General features: G+C 42.7%; 1 protein-coding gene across 4 annotated transcripts in view; it reads left to right on the top strand.

Moving 5' to 3' along the window:
• LOC109909206 (Friend leukemia integration 1 transcription factor) overlaps nt 1-18,937 on the top strand; it is a 34,705-nt gene extending 15,768 nt beyond the window's left edge. For all 4 annotated transcript variants that reach the window (XM_020508244.2, XM_020508246.2, XM_020508247.2 and 1 more), the window contains 5 exons: nt 3,031-3,099; nt 12,406-12,465; nt 14,299-14,358; nt 14,506-14,553; nt 16,363-18,937. In XM_020508244.2, coding sequence (XP_020363833.1) covers nt 3,031-3,099; nt 12,406-12,465; nt 14,299-14,358; nt 14,506-14,553; nt 16,363-16,892 — 767 coding nt within the window. In that variant the 3' untranslated portion in view covers nt 16,893-18,937. The remainder of the gene's footprint in view (nt 1-3,030; nt 3,100-12,405; nt 12,466-14,298; nt 14,359-14,505; nt 14,554-16,362) is intronic.
• The last annotated feature ends 733 nt before the right edge of the window (nt 18,938-19,670 follow it).

Here is a 19,670-nt window from a genome sequence, read left to right as displayed (position 1 = left end):
ATTGAAACTCTGATTAACATTCTTCAGTGTCATTAAGCTTATTCACAGTAGGCCCGAGCAGGGCAGGGACATTTCCCCTCCCTGCGGCTATACGCTAAAAGTAACAACACACGCCTGTCTCTTTTGTCTTAGTCATACACAGGGAGGAATATCATATAAAAGCTCATGCCAGCAAGGCATTCTGCACATATCTGAATCTCTGTCTCCAGCTGCGAACAGTAATAAGGGTGATTGCCTGTGCATTATTTTGGCCCCATTGTTGGTCACTTATCCAGATCTTCTACGCGATGGCCTCCCATTCTCCAATGTGCTTTCAATTTGGGGCGCAATTTGAGAATTTGTTCAAATTAGTCTGTCAGGGAGGGACTGCGGACTGTTTGCTTTATTGCACCCATGTAGGTCGGTTTGATACCACATGTGCTGGAACGAACCAAGCACAGCACAGTGAAACCTCCAACAAGGAGAGACTGTATCCTCAGACACAGAGACAGGAGAAAGGGGGGAGAGAGAGAAAAAGAGAGAATGAAAGAGTGGGAGTTTTTATTGAAGTGCATGGAAATAGCCTGAAGTGGCTCTGATTGAGTGCCATAGGAGAATAGCTGCATTGCTTTCTTTCCCAGGTGTCCCTGCTATGGTCTGGTCTGCTCTGTGTGGCTGACTGTGGCTGGAAGGATTTACAGAGTGATAAGTCTGGGCTCCCAGCCTCCCGGGCTGCCTCTGCTCCTGATCCTACTGCTGCTGCTGGTGCAGCCCACTTGAGTGTGGGGACATTCTCAAGACCTCAATAGTTTATGCAGACCATAAACATCTGGGCTGAAGGCTGCAGAGGAAAAGGAGATCTGGAGTTCTCTCCTTCGCAGCAAGTTACTCCCAATCTCTCTCTCTCTCTCTCTCTCTCTTTTAGGTTTTTATGGAGCTCCTCCTGCATTAGTTATTTCTATTGGCAGATTAGCACTGCAGTGGAGGGGCTCAGAGGCCTGGCTGCCTCTTGTTAGCTGTTAGGTACCATTACACAGCACCTCTGGTTGGTTTGGCGTTGGTCAGGGAACTGGGCTAATGTAGTCTAATTACTGGGGTCTCCTAGGCCTCCTTCAAGGGGCAGTGGCCTCATCGCCCAGGTGGGTGCCCTTCAGATTGTTAATGGAGAGAAGGGTATGTACATGTTTGAGGGGGTGTGGGACTTGAGAGGGGTTTGTTGATAGAGAAAAGGGTATACATGTGTGAGGGGATAGTATAGATTTTAGCTTGGTAGGATCAACATCAAGCCAGGGCTCAGCAAAGGTCAATGACGTCTAACCATCTCAGAAGGATGTCTGTCAATATTATGGTGTGTCAAGATGGAGGATGAAGGGGCAGGAAGCGTTTTAGACTCATCATTTAGAGAAAAGAAAGAAAACAAAACACTGCTATTGGAGGTATTATGTAATAGAAGTACAGACCTTTGGCAGATGTGGCTCGGTTGGAGGAGGCTGAACATCAGCCAGTCATTCCACTGCGCAGTCAGATTACTGGGATGTGTTTTCGAGGGGGAAGAGCACGTCCAAATAAATAGGCGGTTTAGCCAAGCCTCCCTCGCCCAAAGTGTCAGTGTTGGCGCTCCCCATTTTCTATTTCTCCCTCTTTCCCTTGCTCCCTCTCTCTCTCCCGTCGATATAATAGCGGTCCCAGTGTTCTCTTTTGAATCTGTTTTCTCAGCAGCTCTGCCTGTCTGGGGCGGCCCCCATGTGGAACCCAGTAGGGCAGTAGTTAACCCTAACCCCGTCTCTCTCTCTCTACTACTTTTTACTATTCTCTCTCTCACCCTGGAGATGGGTTGGTGCCGTGCCTGCCCCGTGCGCTTACACTGAGAGTGTGGAATAATTTTTGTATGGGGAGCTGCGTTTGATTGCTGTGCAGGGACCCCGCCTCACACAATGCTTCCCCTGTTCACCAGCCCCAGGTCCAAACCAGGGCCAGAGCCTTGGGGGTGGCGTGGGCTGTGGTGTTGCGGGATGGGGTGGGGGTTAGAATATGTGTGTAGAGCCCCCGCCTCCCACCTCCCTCCGCCAACCCGCCAAGAAACAGACCCCAGGTCTGCATTGCTGTGGGTCCCCCCATTCCCCCCACCCTCCAAAATGAGCAAAGGCATCCTGCATTCCCAAGCTGTAGCCTATACTGTTATTCATCTCTCCGTCTCCTGCCCATTCAGAAAAGCTCATAGAGTTCCTTCCTAACCAGCAACTCCCAATAGTAGTAGTCTTTGTCTTAAATTTTACACTCCCCATAGTAGTACTAGTACTGGTATTTTCCCAGTGCATTTTTGGTCTGTTTTTCCACTCTGATTTATGCGTCAGGGCAGCTAAAGTTAAGAGAGCATTTTGGTGCCGCCCAGGGTGCCTGTGTAAGCAGAGGAATGTAGAGCACAGTTCTGCTCCATAAGGTAAAATGAAAAGCTAGCCATTATGCTATTATAAATAGTCTTGGTTTCTGGACTTTAATAGTCAGGAGGTTTGTGGTGGAATTGTTGACTCAGCACAGCATTCTGAGTTTAAAGGATTACATATAAAAAATATTGCTGGGTCGATTCTTTATTGGATAGAATGGATTGACTGTTTACAATGTACCATGGGCAGTTTTTAAGTATACTTTTAAGAGGCATCTCAAATGAAAGGAAATTGAGATCTACTTACACTAATTAAGGATCTTCTTACTGCCACCTACTGGGTATGGGCCAGTGTTTCTACTCACAGCTAATATCATTGTCACTGCATACCAAACATTAGAAACACCTTCCTAATATTGAGTTGACTCCAATGCTTCCCCTAGTTGTGTAAAGTTGGCTGGGTATCCTTTGCGTGGTGGACCATTCTTGATATACCTTTATTGGAAATTATTGAGCGTGAAAACCCCTGCAGTGTTGCAGTTCTTGATGCATTTCTATACTATATAACCTATTAGCCAGTATATTTTATGAATCTTGCCCTATGCACAGATAACTGTAAACTTTGAGATCATACAGCTCTGACGTTGTGCCCATCTGGCGTGTTGCAGGTAGCTCATCATTATCCTACAACACTCCATCTCACACGGACCAGTCTCCACGCCTGGCTGCCAAAGAAGGTAGGACAGCATTATTTTCTAAAACCTTACAACTAATGTTAAATATGGGCCAACAGTTTTCTATTTCAGAGGTGTTTTTATAGGGGTCTATGCTTCCTTTTTTGAAGAGAGCCAGGTATATGCTGAAAGAGAGAGAGAGAGCGAGAGCGAAAGAGAGAATGTGAGAGAGGACAACAAAGAGTGTTCTCATTTAGCACGATCATTTAGCCAAAACAATAGAGCCGCAGCACGCTCCGCTCTGTCTGCCAGCTCCTCAGCGCACGGTGGTCTCAGTGTGAGTGCCAGCTCCCTCTCTGCTGCCACAGAGGAGAACAGGCCCAGGTCCTGGCAGCACCAAGCAGAGACACAGCTATTGACAGGTGTATCTTTTGTACAGGGGAATAATATCAGGCAGCGCTACCCCAGTCTATGCTATTCATGGCCTACCTGCACATGGAGGAAAGCGAGGGCCACCTTACAATGGAAGGGAATTAGCCAAACAAAAGGCATGCGGTGGCTAACCTCCCCATCCACAGGGGGAGATATAGGAGGATAGGGTGGGGGGGGCTCAGTGAGATAGCACTTCTAAATAAGGTCATTTTTGTGGAGCGGTGTACTTAAAGGACAGGTGGTTCAGCCACAATGTAAACAGAGACAGAAAGGTAGATGAGTTGTTTTTGTCGTCAAAACTTTGACTCAATCTAAGAGGGAACACGTGGTGGTAGGGAGGAAAGGTTTTTTGGCGGTTGATGTGTGTATTTGCGAAGGTTTTGGAGGGCAACTGTTACACTGAGCATTGTAGGGCACTGTTCATTGTTTTAACATGTAGATTAGCGTTCTGTGTTGTTTGATGTTGATGAGACATGTTCATTCTCTCCGATCGGATACACTGATCAGTCTGGAAGACAGGGTTTTTTGCTAAAATGTGACTTTATGGTCCATAAATAACTCTGAATGTTTTTTATTTAACTAGGCAAGTCAGTTAAGATCAAATTCTTATTTACAATGACGACCTCCCCAGCCAAATCCTAACCCAGACGACGCTGGGCCAATTGTGCACCGCCCTATGCGACTCCCAATCACGGCCTGTTGTGATACAGTTTGGAATCGAACCAGGGTCTGTAGTGACGCCTCTAGCACTGAGATGCAGTGCCTTAGACCGCTGTGCCACTCTGAGGAGACACTTTGTCAAATGCGCATTTGCACTGACATTTATCAAATCACATTTTATTTGTCACGTGCTTCGTAAACGACAGGTTTACCAATGCATTCCCAACAATGCAGAGGGAAAGGAAATGGAGAAATAATAGAAAAGAAAAACACAGAATAATAATAAAAGTAATAATAGACATACAATGAGTAATCATAACTTGGCTATATACAAGGGGCACCATTACCGAGTCAATGTGCAGGGTTATGACGTAAATGAGGTAGATATGTACATGTACAGTGCATTTGGAAAATATTCAGACCCCTTGACTTTTTCAACATTTTATTACGTTACAGCCTTATTATAAAATTGATTAAATAAAAACATGTCCTAATCAATCTACGCCCATAATGACAAAGCAAAAACAGGTTTTTAGAAACTTTTGCAAATGTATTGCAAATAAAAAACAGAAATACCTTATTTACACAAGTTTTCAGACCCTTTGCTATGAGACTTGAAATTGAGCTCAGGTGCATCTAGTTTCAATTGATCATCCTTGAGATGTTTCTACAACTTGGAGTCCACCTGTGGTAAATTGATTGGGCATGATTTGGAAAGGCACACACCTGTCTATATAAGATCCCACAGTTGACAGTGCATGTCAGAGCAAAAACCAAGCTGTGAGGTCTTAAATGAAAGAAGTTTGGAACCACCAATACTCTTCCTAGAGCTGTCCGTCTGGCCAAACTAAGCAATCAGGTGAGAAGGGCCTTGGTCAGGGAGGTGACCAAGAACTCAATGGTCCCTCTGTCAGAGCTCCAGAGTTCCTCTGTGGAGATGGGAGAACCTTCCAGAAGGACAACCATCTCTGCAGCTCTACACCAATCAGGCCTTTATAGTAGAGTGGCCAGATGGAAGCCACTCCTCAGTAAAAGGCACATGACAGCTTGGAGTTTGCCAAAAGGCACCTAAAGAACTCTCCGACCATGAGAATCAAGATGCTCTGGTCTGCTGAAACCAAGATTGAACTCTTTGTGGTGGTGGCAGCATCATGCTGTGGGGATGTCTTTCAGCGGCAGGGACTGGGAGAATAGTCAGGATCGAGGGAAAGATGAAAGGAGCAAAGTAAAGTGAGATCCTTGATGAAAACCTACTCCAGAGTGCTCAGGCCCTCAGACTGGGGCAAAGGTTCACCTTTCAACAGGACAACGGCCCTAAGCACACAGCCAAGACAGCCAAGACAACTTGGTGGCTTCTGGAAGAGTCTCAGAATGTTCTTGAGTGGCCAAGCCAGAGCCCAGACTTGAGCCTGATCAAACATCTCTGGAGAGACCTGATAATAGCTGTGCAGCAACGCTCCCCATCCAACCTGACAGAGCTTGAGAGGATCTGCAGAGAAGAATGGGAGAAACTCCCCAAATACAGTTGTGCCAAGCTTGTAGCACCATACCCAAAAAGACTTGAAGCTGTAATTGCTGCCAACGGTGCTTCAACAAAGTACTGAGTAAAAGGTTGAATACTTATGTAAATGTTATATTTCAGTTTTTAAATTTTAATACATTTGCAAAAATGTCTAAAAACCTGTTATTTTGGGGGTAGATTGATGAAGAGAAAAAAACGATTTAATCCGTTTTAGAATAAGGCTGTAACATAACAAAATGTGGAAGAAGTCAAGAGGTCTGAATAGTTTCCCAATGCACTGTAACAAGGAATAAAGTGACAGATAGTGAACAGTAGCAGCAGCGTATGTTATGAGTCAAAAAAGTGATTGCACAAAGGACCACTGCAGAGGTTGCTATTTGGTTAACTATTTAACTACATTTTTTGCAGTCTTATGGCTTGGGGTAGAAGCAGTTCAGGATCCTATTGGTTCCAGACTTGGTGTGTCAGACCCGCCTAAGCCTGTGTTAGTGTCTGTGAGATGAAGTACATATCCTTTACATGTGGACTGTGAAGTCACCACCATATACAGTACATGAGAACAGTTTGCAATAACACTGATAGCCTGGCTCACAGGAAAAGGGCATATCTAGCTGGGAAGAGAGGAAGAGACTAGGCTGAGTTACACTGTTCTCACCCTGGTTCATATCATCATGGGCGTGCTCGATGAGATACTTTATGTTTCTGTACGATTTTATTAAAACCACAGTTTTTTTTAGACAATAGACATAGACAAAATACATGAGCCCTAAGATTCTGCAGTGTCACCTCTGAACCCTTCTTCCTGGTTCTCAGTGGCAGGTATTTGGACTGGCAGATCCAGCAGGTCAACTCCCCTCAACACCATTTCCCCAACACAGAGAAGTGGCTACCATAATAGTGCTCCTTCTTCTCCTAATACAAACTCAGTCACAGCCCAAATTCCATAAAAGCCTTTTTCTTCAAGAAATGCCAGTATTGAGACTTTTATCAACTTTCTATCGCCAGATGTTCACGGTCATATTGTCTGTAGAAAAGGGTCACATACCATCTCAGCTCTGTCAGGGTATAGTAAGCACCGTTATTCAGCAGGAGACCTCCAAATCTTTTCCAGACTGTCTGATGTAAAAAGCAATGTTATGAATAAAAGTGAGCATATAAAACATGGAATGCAGCAGCCATGAAAAGTGTGTGTGCGTGTGTTCATGTGCTTGCTTGCCTGTGTGTTGAGCTAAAGGGTACAGGGAGATAGTTTGGAGATTCAGTGATTTACCACATGGCTCCTCAGTGGTCACAGAGAGGGAAGCTTTAGCGATTGATGGGCTATTCTTTGTCTTTTATCTTTCCCTCCATGGCCTCCCAAGTGGAGAACTGCTGATTTACATTGGTTGTATAGCCAAGCATACATACAGTACTCTATCCATTGTATGTACATTGTGTCTGCTAAAGCTTGGCAGCTGCCTCTGCCAAGCTCATATAGTCAGCTCTTTTCCTTTCTCACACAGATGGCTTTTAAAGCACCTGCATACAGTATAAAAAGCCCTGCTCTGTCTGAGTCTGTCTTTGGCTGAGACTGTGGGTTAAAAGCGGTCCATGACTATGCTTCTCTCTCGTTGGTGCTCAGCCCTTGTTTTGAATAGCTGGTCTGCAGTCAGGTCTCCCAGGAGGAGCAAGCATTGCACCACACCCCAGCCCAGAGTGGAAACTGGCTCTACTCAGAGGGCCTGGAAAAAGAGGGAGAGAGGCTCCATACTTCTGGGGTGTCTGTTGAGTTTGCATGGCTGACTGTATTCCTGACCTGGTGTGCTCATCTGGACTCTGGTCGTCCTTCCCAGTCTGTCTGCCTGGCTTCCCCCTTTCCTATCATCTCTTCTCGTTTCCTCTCTACTCCTTTCGTACCCTCTCCCCCCCTCTCCTCTCCTCTTCTGCCCTTGAGCAAGGCAGTTAACCCCCACAACAACTGCTCCCCGGTTGCCGATGAAGTGGATGTCGATTAAGGCGCCCCCCCGCAACTCTCTTATTCAGAGGGGTTGGGTTAAATGTGGAAGACACATTTAGTTTGAAATCATCCAGTTGACTAAGTATTCCCCTTTCCCTTCCTTCCCTTCTTCTTCTCTTCTCATCTCCTCACCTCCCGTCTCCTCTCGTCTACTCTGCTGAATGGTGCTCCACATAGGTCTCATGTCCACCCCTGCCCTTCTGGTCTGACTCAGACCCGAATCGAATAAGGAATAGGAACTTCCCCACTGTCTATAGCGGTCAACTCTTAATATGAGGATATTGCAGGGATGTGACCCTCTCTCATGTCGAAAGGCTACATAGTGGAGCCGAGTGTAGTCTATCCAACCACCTCCTCTGCTCTTTATCAGACAGTAGCGGGATTCAACGCCATTGTTTTCTTTTCAGATTCCAAAGTTGTGTTTCGTCTGTCTGGGTCTCTTGAGTTTCTCACTCTCTCTCTCTCTCTCTCTCTCTCTCTCTCTGTATCTGTCTCTCGCACTCTCTCTCTTTCCCCCTTCTGTTTGTGACCCTTCTCTTGGAAGGAGGTAGCCCCTGTGTGTTTTTTCGCAGAGGAGGGGGAGCGGGAGAGGGGGAAAAAAGGGCTAGTAAAACAAAGAGAGGTTGTCTGCAGGCAAGGCAAGCAGGAAACGCAACTCTCCGAGGACTCTCCCCCAGTCGTTGCTACTTGGCTATCCCACCAGCCCACTGCAGATTGGACCTGACAGCCTCTGCTGAGCGACGGCCGCCCGACTGTTATTCCTCTCTCACTCTCTCACTCTGTCTCTCTCTCTCACTCTCTCTTCTATCACTCTCTCTCTGACTTCTCTCTTCTCCCTCCCCCTCTTTCTCTACCACTCCACCAGCTCCCTCCATCCTACCCCAGGCCCACCTGACAGTGAGAGAAAAGAGAGACCCACTCTTTGTTTAGTTCTTCCAGGTTCAGGCCCATTGAGTCAACTCTGGGGTTAATAGTTTAAAAAGCATAAAGAGTGAGATGTTCATGAGATCTCTTTTTAGGGAAATGTTTCTGCTGAAGGACGGTTTTATAAAGCACAAACACACATGAGCAAAAGGAAATAACTTGAAATAACATCCCGTGAAAGTGTGATTAAATACACTGTTTGTAATTATTATAATTTATAATTATAATACTTTTATTGTAGATATGTAATTTATGTGAGACAATAAAACAAGTTCTAGTGACATTGCTTCTTAGAAAGCCTGATTTTTTATTACAGCTTTAAATCAAGTTTGTGGTTGAGAAGTACTCAACACTAAAGTAGATGTGCATTTTGATTTATTCAATGTTGGTTGAAGTAAACCAGTGGAAGGTCTGCATTTCCAAATGTTTGTTTTATAGGAAATGACATGTTTCTGACCACGAGAGGGCAGTGTTGGATAATGTTTTGAGAAGCCATGACATGGCTCTCAACCAGTTGTAGATGCGGAGGTCACTGATGAGTCAGAGGGAGCTAGTTGTGACAAAACCTCCTGTAATAGGTGGGTGTCTGCATCACCACGGTGAAGCATGTTAACTTCTAGCTGTCCCATTGGCTGTATATGTAGCGTGACACACATGATTTAGAGCCTTAAGTCTTCACGTTAGACACCTGCGGTGTCTCTTAACTGCATGTTGAGCTCAGCAGGGGCTTATATGAGCACCACTTATGTGACCAAACATAAAAACAGTGGTGACATCATGAGATTTGAAATATTAAAAATATTAATGCCGTCATTATAACACGATGGAAGACTAGTAGGACATTACATCAGCTATATGTAATATTAGTTGGACATTACATCAGCTATATGTAATATTAGTAGGACATTACATCAGCTATATGTAATATTAGTAGGACATTACATCAGCTATATGTAATATTAGTTGGACATTACATCAGCTATATGTAATATTAGTAGGACATTACATCAGCTATATGTAATATTAGTAAGACATTACATCAGCTATATGTAATATTAGTAGGACATTACATCAGCTATATGTAATATTAGTAGGACATTACATCAGCTATATGTAATATTAGTTGGACATTAAATCAGCTATATGTAATATTAGTAAGACATTACATCAGCTATATGTAATATTAGTAAGACATTACATCAGCTATATGTAATATTAGTAGGACATTAAATCAGCTATATGTAATATTAGTAGGACATTACATCAGCTATATGTAATATTAGTAAGACATTACATCAGCTATATGTAATATTAGTAGGACATTACATCAGCTATATGTAATATTAGTAGGACATTACATCAGCTATATGTAATATTAGTAGGACATTACATCAGCTATATGTAATATTAGTAGGACATTACATCAGCTATATGTAATATTAGTAGGACATTACATCAGCTATATGTAATATTAGTAGGACATTACATCAGCTATATGTAATATTAGTTGGACATTACATCAGCTATATGTAATATTAGTAGGACATTACATCAGCTATATGTAATATTAGTAGGACATTACATCAGCTATATGTAATATTAGTAGGACATTACATCAGCTATATGTAATATTAGTAGGACATTACATCAGCTATATGTAATATTAGTAGGACATTACATCAGCTATATGTAATATTAGTAAGACATTATATCAGCTGTATGTAATATTAGTAGGACATTACATCAGCTATATGTAATATTAGTAGGACATTACATCAGCTATATGTAATATTAGTAGGACATTACATCAGCTATATGTAATATTAGTAGGACATTACATCAGCTATATGTAATATTAGTTGGACATTACATCAGCTATATGTAATATTAGTAGGACATTACATCAGCTATATGTAATATTAGTAGGACATTACATCAGCTATATGTAATATTAGTAAGACATTACATCAGCTCTATGTAATATTAGTAGGACATTACATCAGCTATATGTAATATTAGTTGGACATTACATCAGCTATATGTAATATTAGTAAGACATTACATCAGCTCTATGTAATATTAGTAGGACATTACATCAGCTATATGTTATATTAGTAAGACATTACATCAGCTATATGTTATATTAGTAGGACATTACATCAGCTATATGTAATATTAGTAAGACATTACATCAGCTATATGTAATATTAGTAGGACATTACATCAGCTATATGTTATATTAGTAGGACATTACATCAGCTATATGTAATATTAGTAAGACATTACATCAGCTATATGTTATATTAGTAAGACATTACATCAGCTATATGTAATATTAGTAGGACATTACATCAGCTATATGTTATATTAGTAGGACATTACATCAGCTATATGTAATATTAGTAGGACATTACATCAGCTATATGTAATATTAGTTGGACATTACATCAGCTATATGTAATATTAGTAAGACATTACATCAGCTATATGTAATATTAGTAGGACATTACATCAGCTATATGTTATATTAGTAGGACATTACATCAGCTATATGTAATATTAGTAAGACATTACATCAGCTATATGTTATATTAGTAAGACATTACATCAGCTATATGTTATATTAGTAAGACATTACATCATTACAGTCTTAGCCGATAACAAAGCTAAATGTCAGGGTTGCTATAGTCGTTGCCAGCCAAATGAAGGTGAAATTGCATCTACTTTCAATTTAGATGGGAATGTGCAGTACTGTTTTTGATGCCTTGATGGAGAAAATATGCATCTTGTTTTATCTGCACGTCAAGGAGATTGATTACAACTGGTAGCAATTCAGGTACCCAGACAGCATTCATCAGTTGGGAACCTCACAAACGTAAGGCAATTATTTCCAGTTGCAGCATCTTACAATCATAAACTACTAGAATGTCTATCTGTTTGTGTGTCAGTTTGTGTGTATTTTCCCCTCCCGTTTGTGGTCACCATGGTGCAACCTGCTCATGAAACTGTCATTTCATCGAAGACATCTTGTTGGTTCCTCTAGTTTTGAGACATAGTTGTATGTCAGATAAACCCACATAACCGTGGCCAGATATCCTGCTGCACAGGGTTTCTTGGACAGGGCTTGGATAGGCAGGCAAACCTTTTTATAGCCAGCTCTTGGCATCAATACTCTGCCTTATTTCTGTGACAATCTCGTTGCTTGTTTAAAGCCAAGTTGTGTTCCTGAGATGGGTTCGCTTGCAGATGGGGAGGTAGAGAGCACAGCCTAGAACATACACAGCCACATACCAAGAAGAGACACTACCACATTTTAATTCAGGACTAGTGTATATTATGAGATGAAGTGGAGGGTTCATCTTCTCGAGCTAGAATCAGTTCATTTCCCACTCGAGGGAGAGGGTGTCGAGGGAGAGGTTGTTGTTTTATTCGGGGGGGTTCGAATGGTTAAGGGGCAGCTCTCACGTAACTGTAGGGGGATCTTGGATGGTTGATGGCCTGGCGGTTGGGAGCTTGGGCCGGTGACCGATAGGTCGCTGGTTCGGCTCCCTGTTTTTGAAAATTAAAAATTAAACAAGATACACTGAGTTAAAACGAGCCACAAACGATTCCCCACATGGCAGCTTCTTGTAATTGTTGCTAGCTATCTGACCATTCAGAGTCATAACACCCCACAGCCTTCTGCCTCATCGATGCGTGGGCATCATTTTTGTATACGATGTCAGCCAACCCATCTATAGGATAAATAAATGCAATACTCCGATATTAAATGCTAGGAAGTGCAGTAGAGTGTTTAATGTTGACAAATCTCTCTTTGTCGTTCTCCACTTCTCAGACCCTTCATATGATGCTGTACGGCGGACTGGATGGTCGAACAACATGCACAGTGGAAAAGGTAAGCAAGCGCTTTGCTTTACTGAGTCGCAGAAAGACTTGTAGCCTAACCACACAAGGAATTAGCATATGGTCCAACCCATCATGCATCATCACATACAGTGCCTTCGGAAAGTATTCAGACCCCTTGACTTTTTCCACATTTTGTTACGTTACAGCCTTATTGGATTAAATAAAACAATTTCCTCAGCAATCAACATGCAATACCCCATAATGACAAAGGAAAAATAGGTTTTTAGAAACTTTTTCAAATGCCTAAAAACAAAAAACAGAAACGTTATTAACATAAGTATTCAGACCCTTTGCTATGTGACTTGAAATTGAGCTCAGGTACACCCTGTTTCCATTGATCATCCTTGAGATGTTTCTACAACTTGATTGGAGTCCACCTGTAGTAAATTCAATGGATTGGACATGATTTGGAAAGGTACAACCCTGTCCATAAGTTAACATCACATGTCAGAGCAAAAGTCAAGCCATGAGGTCAAAGGAATTGTCTGTAGAGCTCGAGACAGGATTATGTTGAGGCACAGATCTGGGGAAGGGTACCATTTCTACAGCATTGAAATTCCCCAAGAACACAGTGGGCTCCATCATTTTTAAATGGAAGACGTTTGGAACCACCAAGACTTCCTAGAGCTGGCCGCCCGGCCAAACTAAGCAATCGGGTGAGAAGGGCTTTGGTCAGGGAGGTGACAAAGAACCCGATGGTCACTCTGATAGAGCTCTAAAGTTCCTCTGTGGAGATGGGAGAACCTTCCAGAAGGACAACCATCTCTGCAGCACTACACCAATTAGGCCTTTATGGTAGAGTGGCCAGACGAAGTCACTTCTCAGTAAAAAGCACATGACAGCCTGCATGGAGTTTGCTAAAAAGCACCTAAAGACTCTCAGACCATGAGCAACAAGATTCTCTGGTCTGATGAAACCAAGATTTAACTCTTTAGCCTGAATGCCAAGCTTCACGTCTGGCGGAGACTTGGCACCCTCCCTACGGTGAAGCATGGTGGTGGCAGCATCATGCTGTGGGGCTGGGTCTTTTAGCGATAGGGACTGGGAGACTAGTCAGGATCGAGGCAAAGATGAATGGAAGAAAGTACAGAGAGATCCTTGACAAACCTGCTCCAGAACGCTCAGGACCTCAGACTGGGGCAAAGGTTCACTTTCCAACAGGACAACGACCCCAAGCACACAGCCAATTCAACACAGGAGTGGCTTCGGGAAAGGTCTCAATGTCCTTGAGTGGCCCAGCCAAAGCCCGGACTTGAACCCGATCAAACATCTCTGGAGAGAACTGAAAATGGCTTTGCAGCAATGCTCCCCATCAAACCTGACAGAGCTTTAGAGGACCTGCAGAGAAGAATGGGAGAAACTCCCCAAATACAGTTGTGCCAAGCTTGTATTTTATAAATTAGCAAACATTTTTAAAAACGTGTTTTTGCTTTGTCATTATGGGGTATTGTGTGTAGATTGATGAGGAACAAAACAATGTAATCAATTTTAGAATAAGGCTGTAACCTAACAGAATGTGGAAAACGTCAAGGGGTCTGAATGCTTTCCTAATGCACATTACATTCTTCCCTAGCTCATAGAGAGACGTGTGAGAGCCCACTCAACCCAAGCACGCAAGGCAAACCACCAATGATTAAATCCTCAGTCGTCAACCCTGAAATCTGTGAACTTTAAGCACTTACCCTAGCCACCAGTTACTGGCCTGTTTTCTTTGGAACGGGGCTGACATGCCATTAAGATGTGTACTGTGGTTTTATCCATGACCGCCCAACTGGCTTTCTTCCCTCCTGTTTCTTTCCCCTCCTAAACTCTCCCTCTTCAGGCTCGCCGGTGGTCACACAGAACGTGTCCAAGTCCACTGAACAGCCCAGACCTCAGCCAGGTAATGTATTTCACCCTGCTCATTCCTACCATCATGTGTGTGTGCTCCACTTAAGACGTCCGCAGTTGGTTACACCCATCTCACAAGGATGAGGATCAGCCTAATGTATAGTGATACATACAGACTAACAGACCTCTCTCTCCACAGATCCTTACCAGATCCTGGGGCCCACCAGCAGTCGACTGGCCAACCCAGGTAGGTACAGGAGGATGTATGCGACCAATCATATATCAGATGTAAACAAAATTTCCCAACATACATTGCTTCATTATGGCCTTGGTGGATTTCTCTGAAAAAAAATAATTCTGCTGAGAATTGTGCACTCTACTTTATTGCAGTATTCAGTAAGTACAGTCGTAGCCAAAAGTTTTGAGAATGACACAAATAGTCTTCTGCTTCAGTTGGTATGATGCAAATTTGCATATACTCCAGAATGTTATGAAGAGTGATCAGATGAATTGCAATTAATTGCAAAGTCCCTCTTTGCCATGCAAATGAACTGAATCCCCCCGAAACATTTCCACTGCATTTCAGCCCTGCCACAAAAGGACCAGCTGACATCATGTCAGTGATTCTCTCGTTAACACAGGTGTGAGTGTTGACGAGGACAAGGCTGGAGATCACTCTGTCATGCTGATTGAGTTCGAATAACAGACTGGAAAGCTTCAAAAGGAGGGTGGTGCTTGGAATCATTGTTTTTCCTCTGTCAGCCATGGTTACCTGCAAGGAAACACGTGGCGTCATCATTGCTTTGCACAAAAAGGGCTTCACAGGCAAGGATATTGCTGCCAGTAAGATTGCACCTAAATCAACCATTTATCGGATCATCAAGAACTTCAAGGAGAGCGGTTCAATTGTTGTGAAGAAGGCTTCAGGGCGCCCAAGAAAGTCCAGCAAGCGCCAGGACCATCTCTTAAAGTTGATTCAGCTGCGGGATTTGGGGCACTACCAGTACAGAGCTTGCTCAGGATTGGCAGCAGGCAGGTGTGAGTGCATCTGCACGCACAGTGAGGTGAAGAATTTTGGAGGATGGCCTGGTGTCAAGAAGGGCAGCAAAGAAGCCACTTCTCTCCAGGAAAAACATCAGGGACAGACTGTTATTCTGCAAAAGGTACAGGGATTGGACTGCTGAGGATTGCGGAAAAGTCATTTTCTCTGATGAATCCCCTTTCCGATTGTTTGGGGCATCTGGAAAAAAGCTTGTCCGGAGAAGACAAGGTGAGCACTACCATCAGTCCCGTGTCATGCCAACAGTAAAGCATCCTGAGAGCATTCATGTGTGGGGTTGCTTCTCAGCCAAGGGAGTGGGCTCACTCACAATTTTGCCTAAGAACACAGCTATGAATAAAGAATGGTACCAACACATCCCTGAGAGCAACTTCTCCCAACCATCCAGGAACAGTTTGGTGATGAACAATGCATTTTCCAGCATGATGAAGCACCTTGCCATAAGGCAAAAGTGATAACTAAGTGGCTCGGGGAACAAAACATCGATATTTTGGGTCTATGGCCAGGACACTCCCCAGAACTTAATCCCATTGAGAGCTTGTGGTCAATCCTCAAGAGGCAGGTGGACAAACAAAACCCCACAAATTCTGACAAACTCCAAGCATTGATTATGCAAGAATGGGCTGCCATCAGTCAGGATGTGGCCCAGAAGTTAATTGACTGCATGCCAGTGCTGATTGCAGAGGTCTTGAAAAAGAAGGGTCAACACTGCAAATATTGACTCTTTGCATCAACTTCATGTAATTGTCAATAAAAGCCTTTGACACTAATGTAATGCTTGTAATTATGCTTCAGTATTCCATAGTAACATCTGACAAAAATATCTAAAGACACTCAAGCAGCAAACTTTGTGAAAATTAACATTTGTGTCATTCTCAAAACTTTTGGCCACGACTGTACATTATGAGTTATGGGTCTTTGATCAATTGGCTGTTAGGTGTTCAGGGATAGAACAGCTGTTGATTTGACCTATGTGTGTGTGTGTTTCCTGGTCAGGTTCAGGACAGATCCAGCTGTGGCAGTTCCTGCTGGAGCTCCTGTCAGACAGCACCAATGCTGGCTGCATCACATGGGAGGGCACCAATGGAGAGTTCAAGATGACTGACCCTGACGAGGTGGCGAGGCGCTGGGGCGAGAGGAAGAGCAAGCCCAACATGAACTACGACAAGCTGAGCCGCGCCCTGCGCTACTACTACGACAAGAACATCATGACCAAGGTGCATGGCAAGCGCTACGCCTACAAGTTTGACTTCCACGGTATCGCTCAGGCCCTTCAGCCCCACCCCACCGAGTCCTCCATGTACAAGTACCCCTCGGACCTTGCATACGTGCCCTCCTACCATGCCCACCAGCAGAAGGTCAACTTCGTGTCCCCACATCCCCCCTCCATGCCTGTCACCTCTTCTAATTTCTTTGGACCCACTGCTCCGTACTGGAGCTCCCCTACAGGGGGCATCTACCCCAACCACAGCGTCCCCCGCCACCCCAACTCCCACGTGCCATCCCACCTAGGCAGTTACTACTAAACCCCACTGCACCATGACGTCTTCCCCAACCTTCTCTCCCCCCAACCAAACCCACCAGTACTGATCTGAAACCACAATGAAACCAAACCAACTAAGACCGAGAGAAAGGGCGATTCTCCGCCTGGACCCAAAGTCTGCTCTCAACTGGCAAGATGAAGAAAGCTAACTGAAGAAAGCTAACTGAAGAAAGTTAACTGAAGAGATCTAACTGAAGGAATGTTTGAAGGATAAAAAAAACTGGATGTTCCAAATGGAGTACTACTTATTTACAAGACAAGAGACTGTTTCCATGTTTGTTTTGTTCAGTTTTTCAGTTTGTCTGTGTTTTTTGTGCCATGTGTCCCTTGAAAACAGCACCCATGGGCCAGTTCAGAGTGCCCCCAAAATCTAGACACGTTACCCACACAGACGCAGCCTTATCGAGAGACCATAGAGGCTCTCATACCTACTTTGTGCCTGATCACAGACATGGACCCATTCTCTATGTGTCTCAATCTACATTTCCCTCATATGATAAAGCTCCTGCCTTGTTCCTCGTTCCAGTCCTGTATGGGGTCTCAGATCAACATCATGTTCGTCTGTCTCATGTTCTGTTATCAGTCCGTCCATCTGCATCCGGTGTAGGTAGGGCTTTAAAGAAAAGGACTTCTCAGCACTGAATGAAAATGAAATGTTGGCAACTGGAATACGCCATTGATTCACACTTATCTTATCCTCCAAACTGGAAGTAGGCGAGTTGGAGACCAGAGTTGGAAGTGAAGCGCTGTAGCTATGTTTTCAGGGGGCCACACACCGATTGGCTGTTGTTATAGGAACTATGCTGTTTGTCCTCTTCAGCCATTGGTTCGTTCCATTTCCAGATGTTTTGTTGGACCAAGTCATTATTAATGTGAATGCCCTCTGGTCCATGGAACACATCCTCAATTTGACAATCACAGTTGTTTGTCTGTCCAGGCCAGTCAAGTGTCTCTGTGCATTCATACTGCACTGCCATTTCAAAACGTGCATTTTCAGATGTTTAAAGTTTGTTGTATGAAAGAAATAATTGTATTTAAACAGCTGAATATGGACTTGTTTCACTACTTCTTGAAAATAAATGGTTTACTAAATAAAGAACAAAACCAATAAAGTAAGAAAGGATGAAAAGGTAGAAATCCTCAGATTCGCGAACGCTGTGCGTTCGTCAGACATATTTTCTATTGTTTTGTAAACATTGGTCAACTAGGCATTAAAGCAACTTACTGTATAAATTATGCAGAGTTATTTTCATATGTGACACAGTTTTAAAAAGTCAAGAGAATTAATACGAGTTGACCTCGGTCAAAAATGCAAACATTGTTAAGTCCGTTACTGATATATAAGTATGTTCAACATTTTTAAACGTTTTATATCTGTACATTTGGGCAGTCCATTTTTACATGATTTTTATTTTATTTTATGAAATTCAATTTGTAATGTCCTCAGTGCCTTGGAGTGAACACAAGATTTGTTCTAGCTAGTTATTACCAAAAACCACAAATGCCTGCTTGAATCATAATCCTATACTTATAGTCAATCTGTTATTCTGTATATACCATGCTTATGGTTGCTTTCAATTCTAAAATAGGCCAACAATACTTGTCATGTCTCATATCATTAAGCCAACCACCCAGAAATTGCCAGCTTTTGTCTGTGCCTTTAAATTGGCCTGGTATATTATGCAAAAGAGCACAGACACCCCTTATATTCACAGCAAGCATCTCTTTTAAGCTCGATTGCTTTAGATGTGTGAATTAAAGGGAATTTGTTAGATGTAGCATGAAGGTAATAATCTAAAATGTACCCTTTACATCCACCTCTCATAAACAGTAATGTTCAATGAAAGGGGAGCTGTGCTACTTCGTATATGCAATGTATTTTGGATATTAAATATATAAATGTAATTTTGCAATTAACCATTTTATTATTATTGTAATTCCTGCCATGTATTAAGTACTAACTTTTGAAAAAGGGCTTTTGTATAGGAAAGAAATTTGACAAAATAAAAGTTTTTACTTCTGAACATATTTACTTCTGTTGGTCCATTGTCTGCCAGAAAGTAGAATACTGATCTTTAGCTACTAGGCAAAGTTACAACATAATGTGTATATTTTTCCTCTTATCTGCATCACTATAAGAAATCTAGTTAATGTGTAGCTCTGTTTCAATCAATACGTAATCATCATTACTAGCAATATTATCCAGACTATAACACAATTTCATTCATTTTTATAATTTCAGTGTTATACAAAATTATTTGATGAGAAAATACATTTCCTGTGGAGAAGAGATTGTAACAGGAAATACTTTATTGGTTTCTCTGATGTTTCTTATATACTGTATAATGACAACACACATCGACCCAAGTCCCAATACCTGTGCTAACAATATCAGATGACTACTGGGGTTGTTGGGGTGTTATGTAAGTGCCTCAGAAGAGTATGTTGTGATTTCTTCTCAACTTGAGAGGTACATGGATGGGAGGAGAGACCTTTGTCCTCTTGTTATCATAGAGGATGTCAAGTGTGTGTTTATGATAACTGGGTTATTTACAGTAATGTATTCAGTGTACCCCATCAGCCTACGTACAATTGAGTCGTACAAAATGACAACGCGTGCATGTGTGTGAGAGAGAGAGAAAGAAAGGAGAGAAACACTTTCCTATCCTATACTGTCATACTCATTTATCGATGTATCATGTCAGTCGTTCAAGCAATGCAGCTGTCATCAGGCTATAAGTTTCCATATCAAGTTTTTTAT

The sequence above is a fragment of the Oncorhynchus kisutch genome, linkage group LG18 (assembly GCF_002021735.2).
Source record: "Oncorhynchus kisutch isolate 150728-3 linkage group LG18, Okis_V2, whole genome shotgun sequence".
Taxonomy (NCBI): domain Eukaryota; kingdom Metazoa; phylum Chordata; class Actinopteri; order Salmoniformes; family Salmonidae; genus Oncorhynchus; species Oncorhynchus kisutch.
This window is presented reverse-complemented; position numbering and strand designations above follow the sequence as displayed.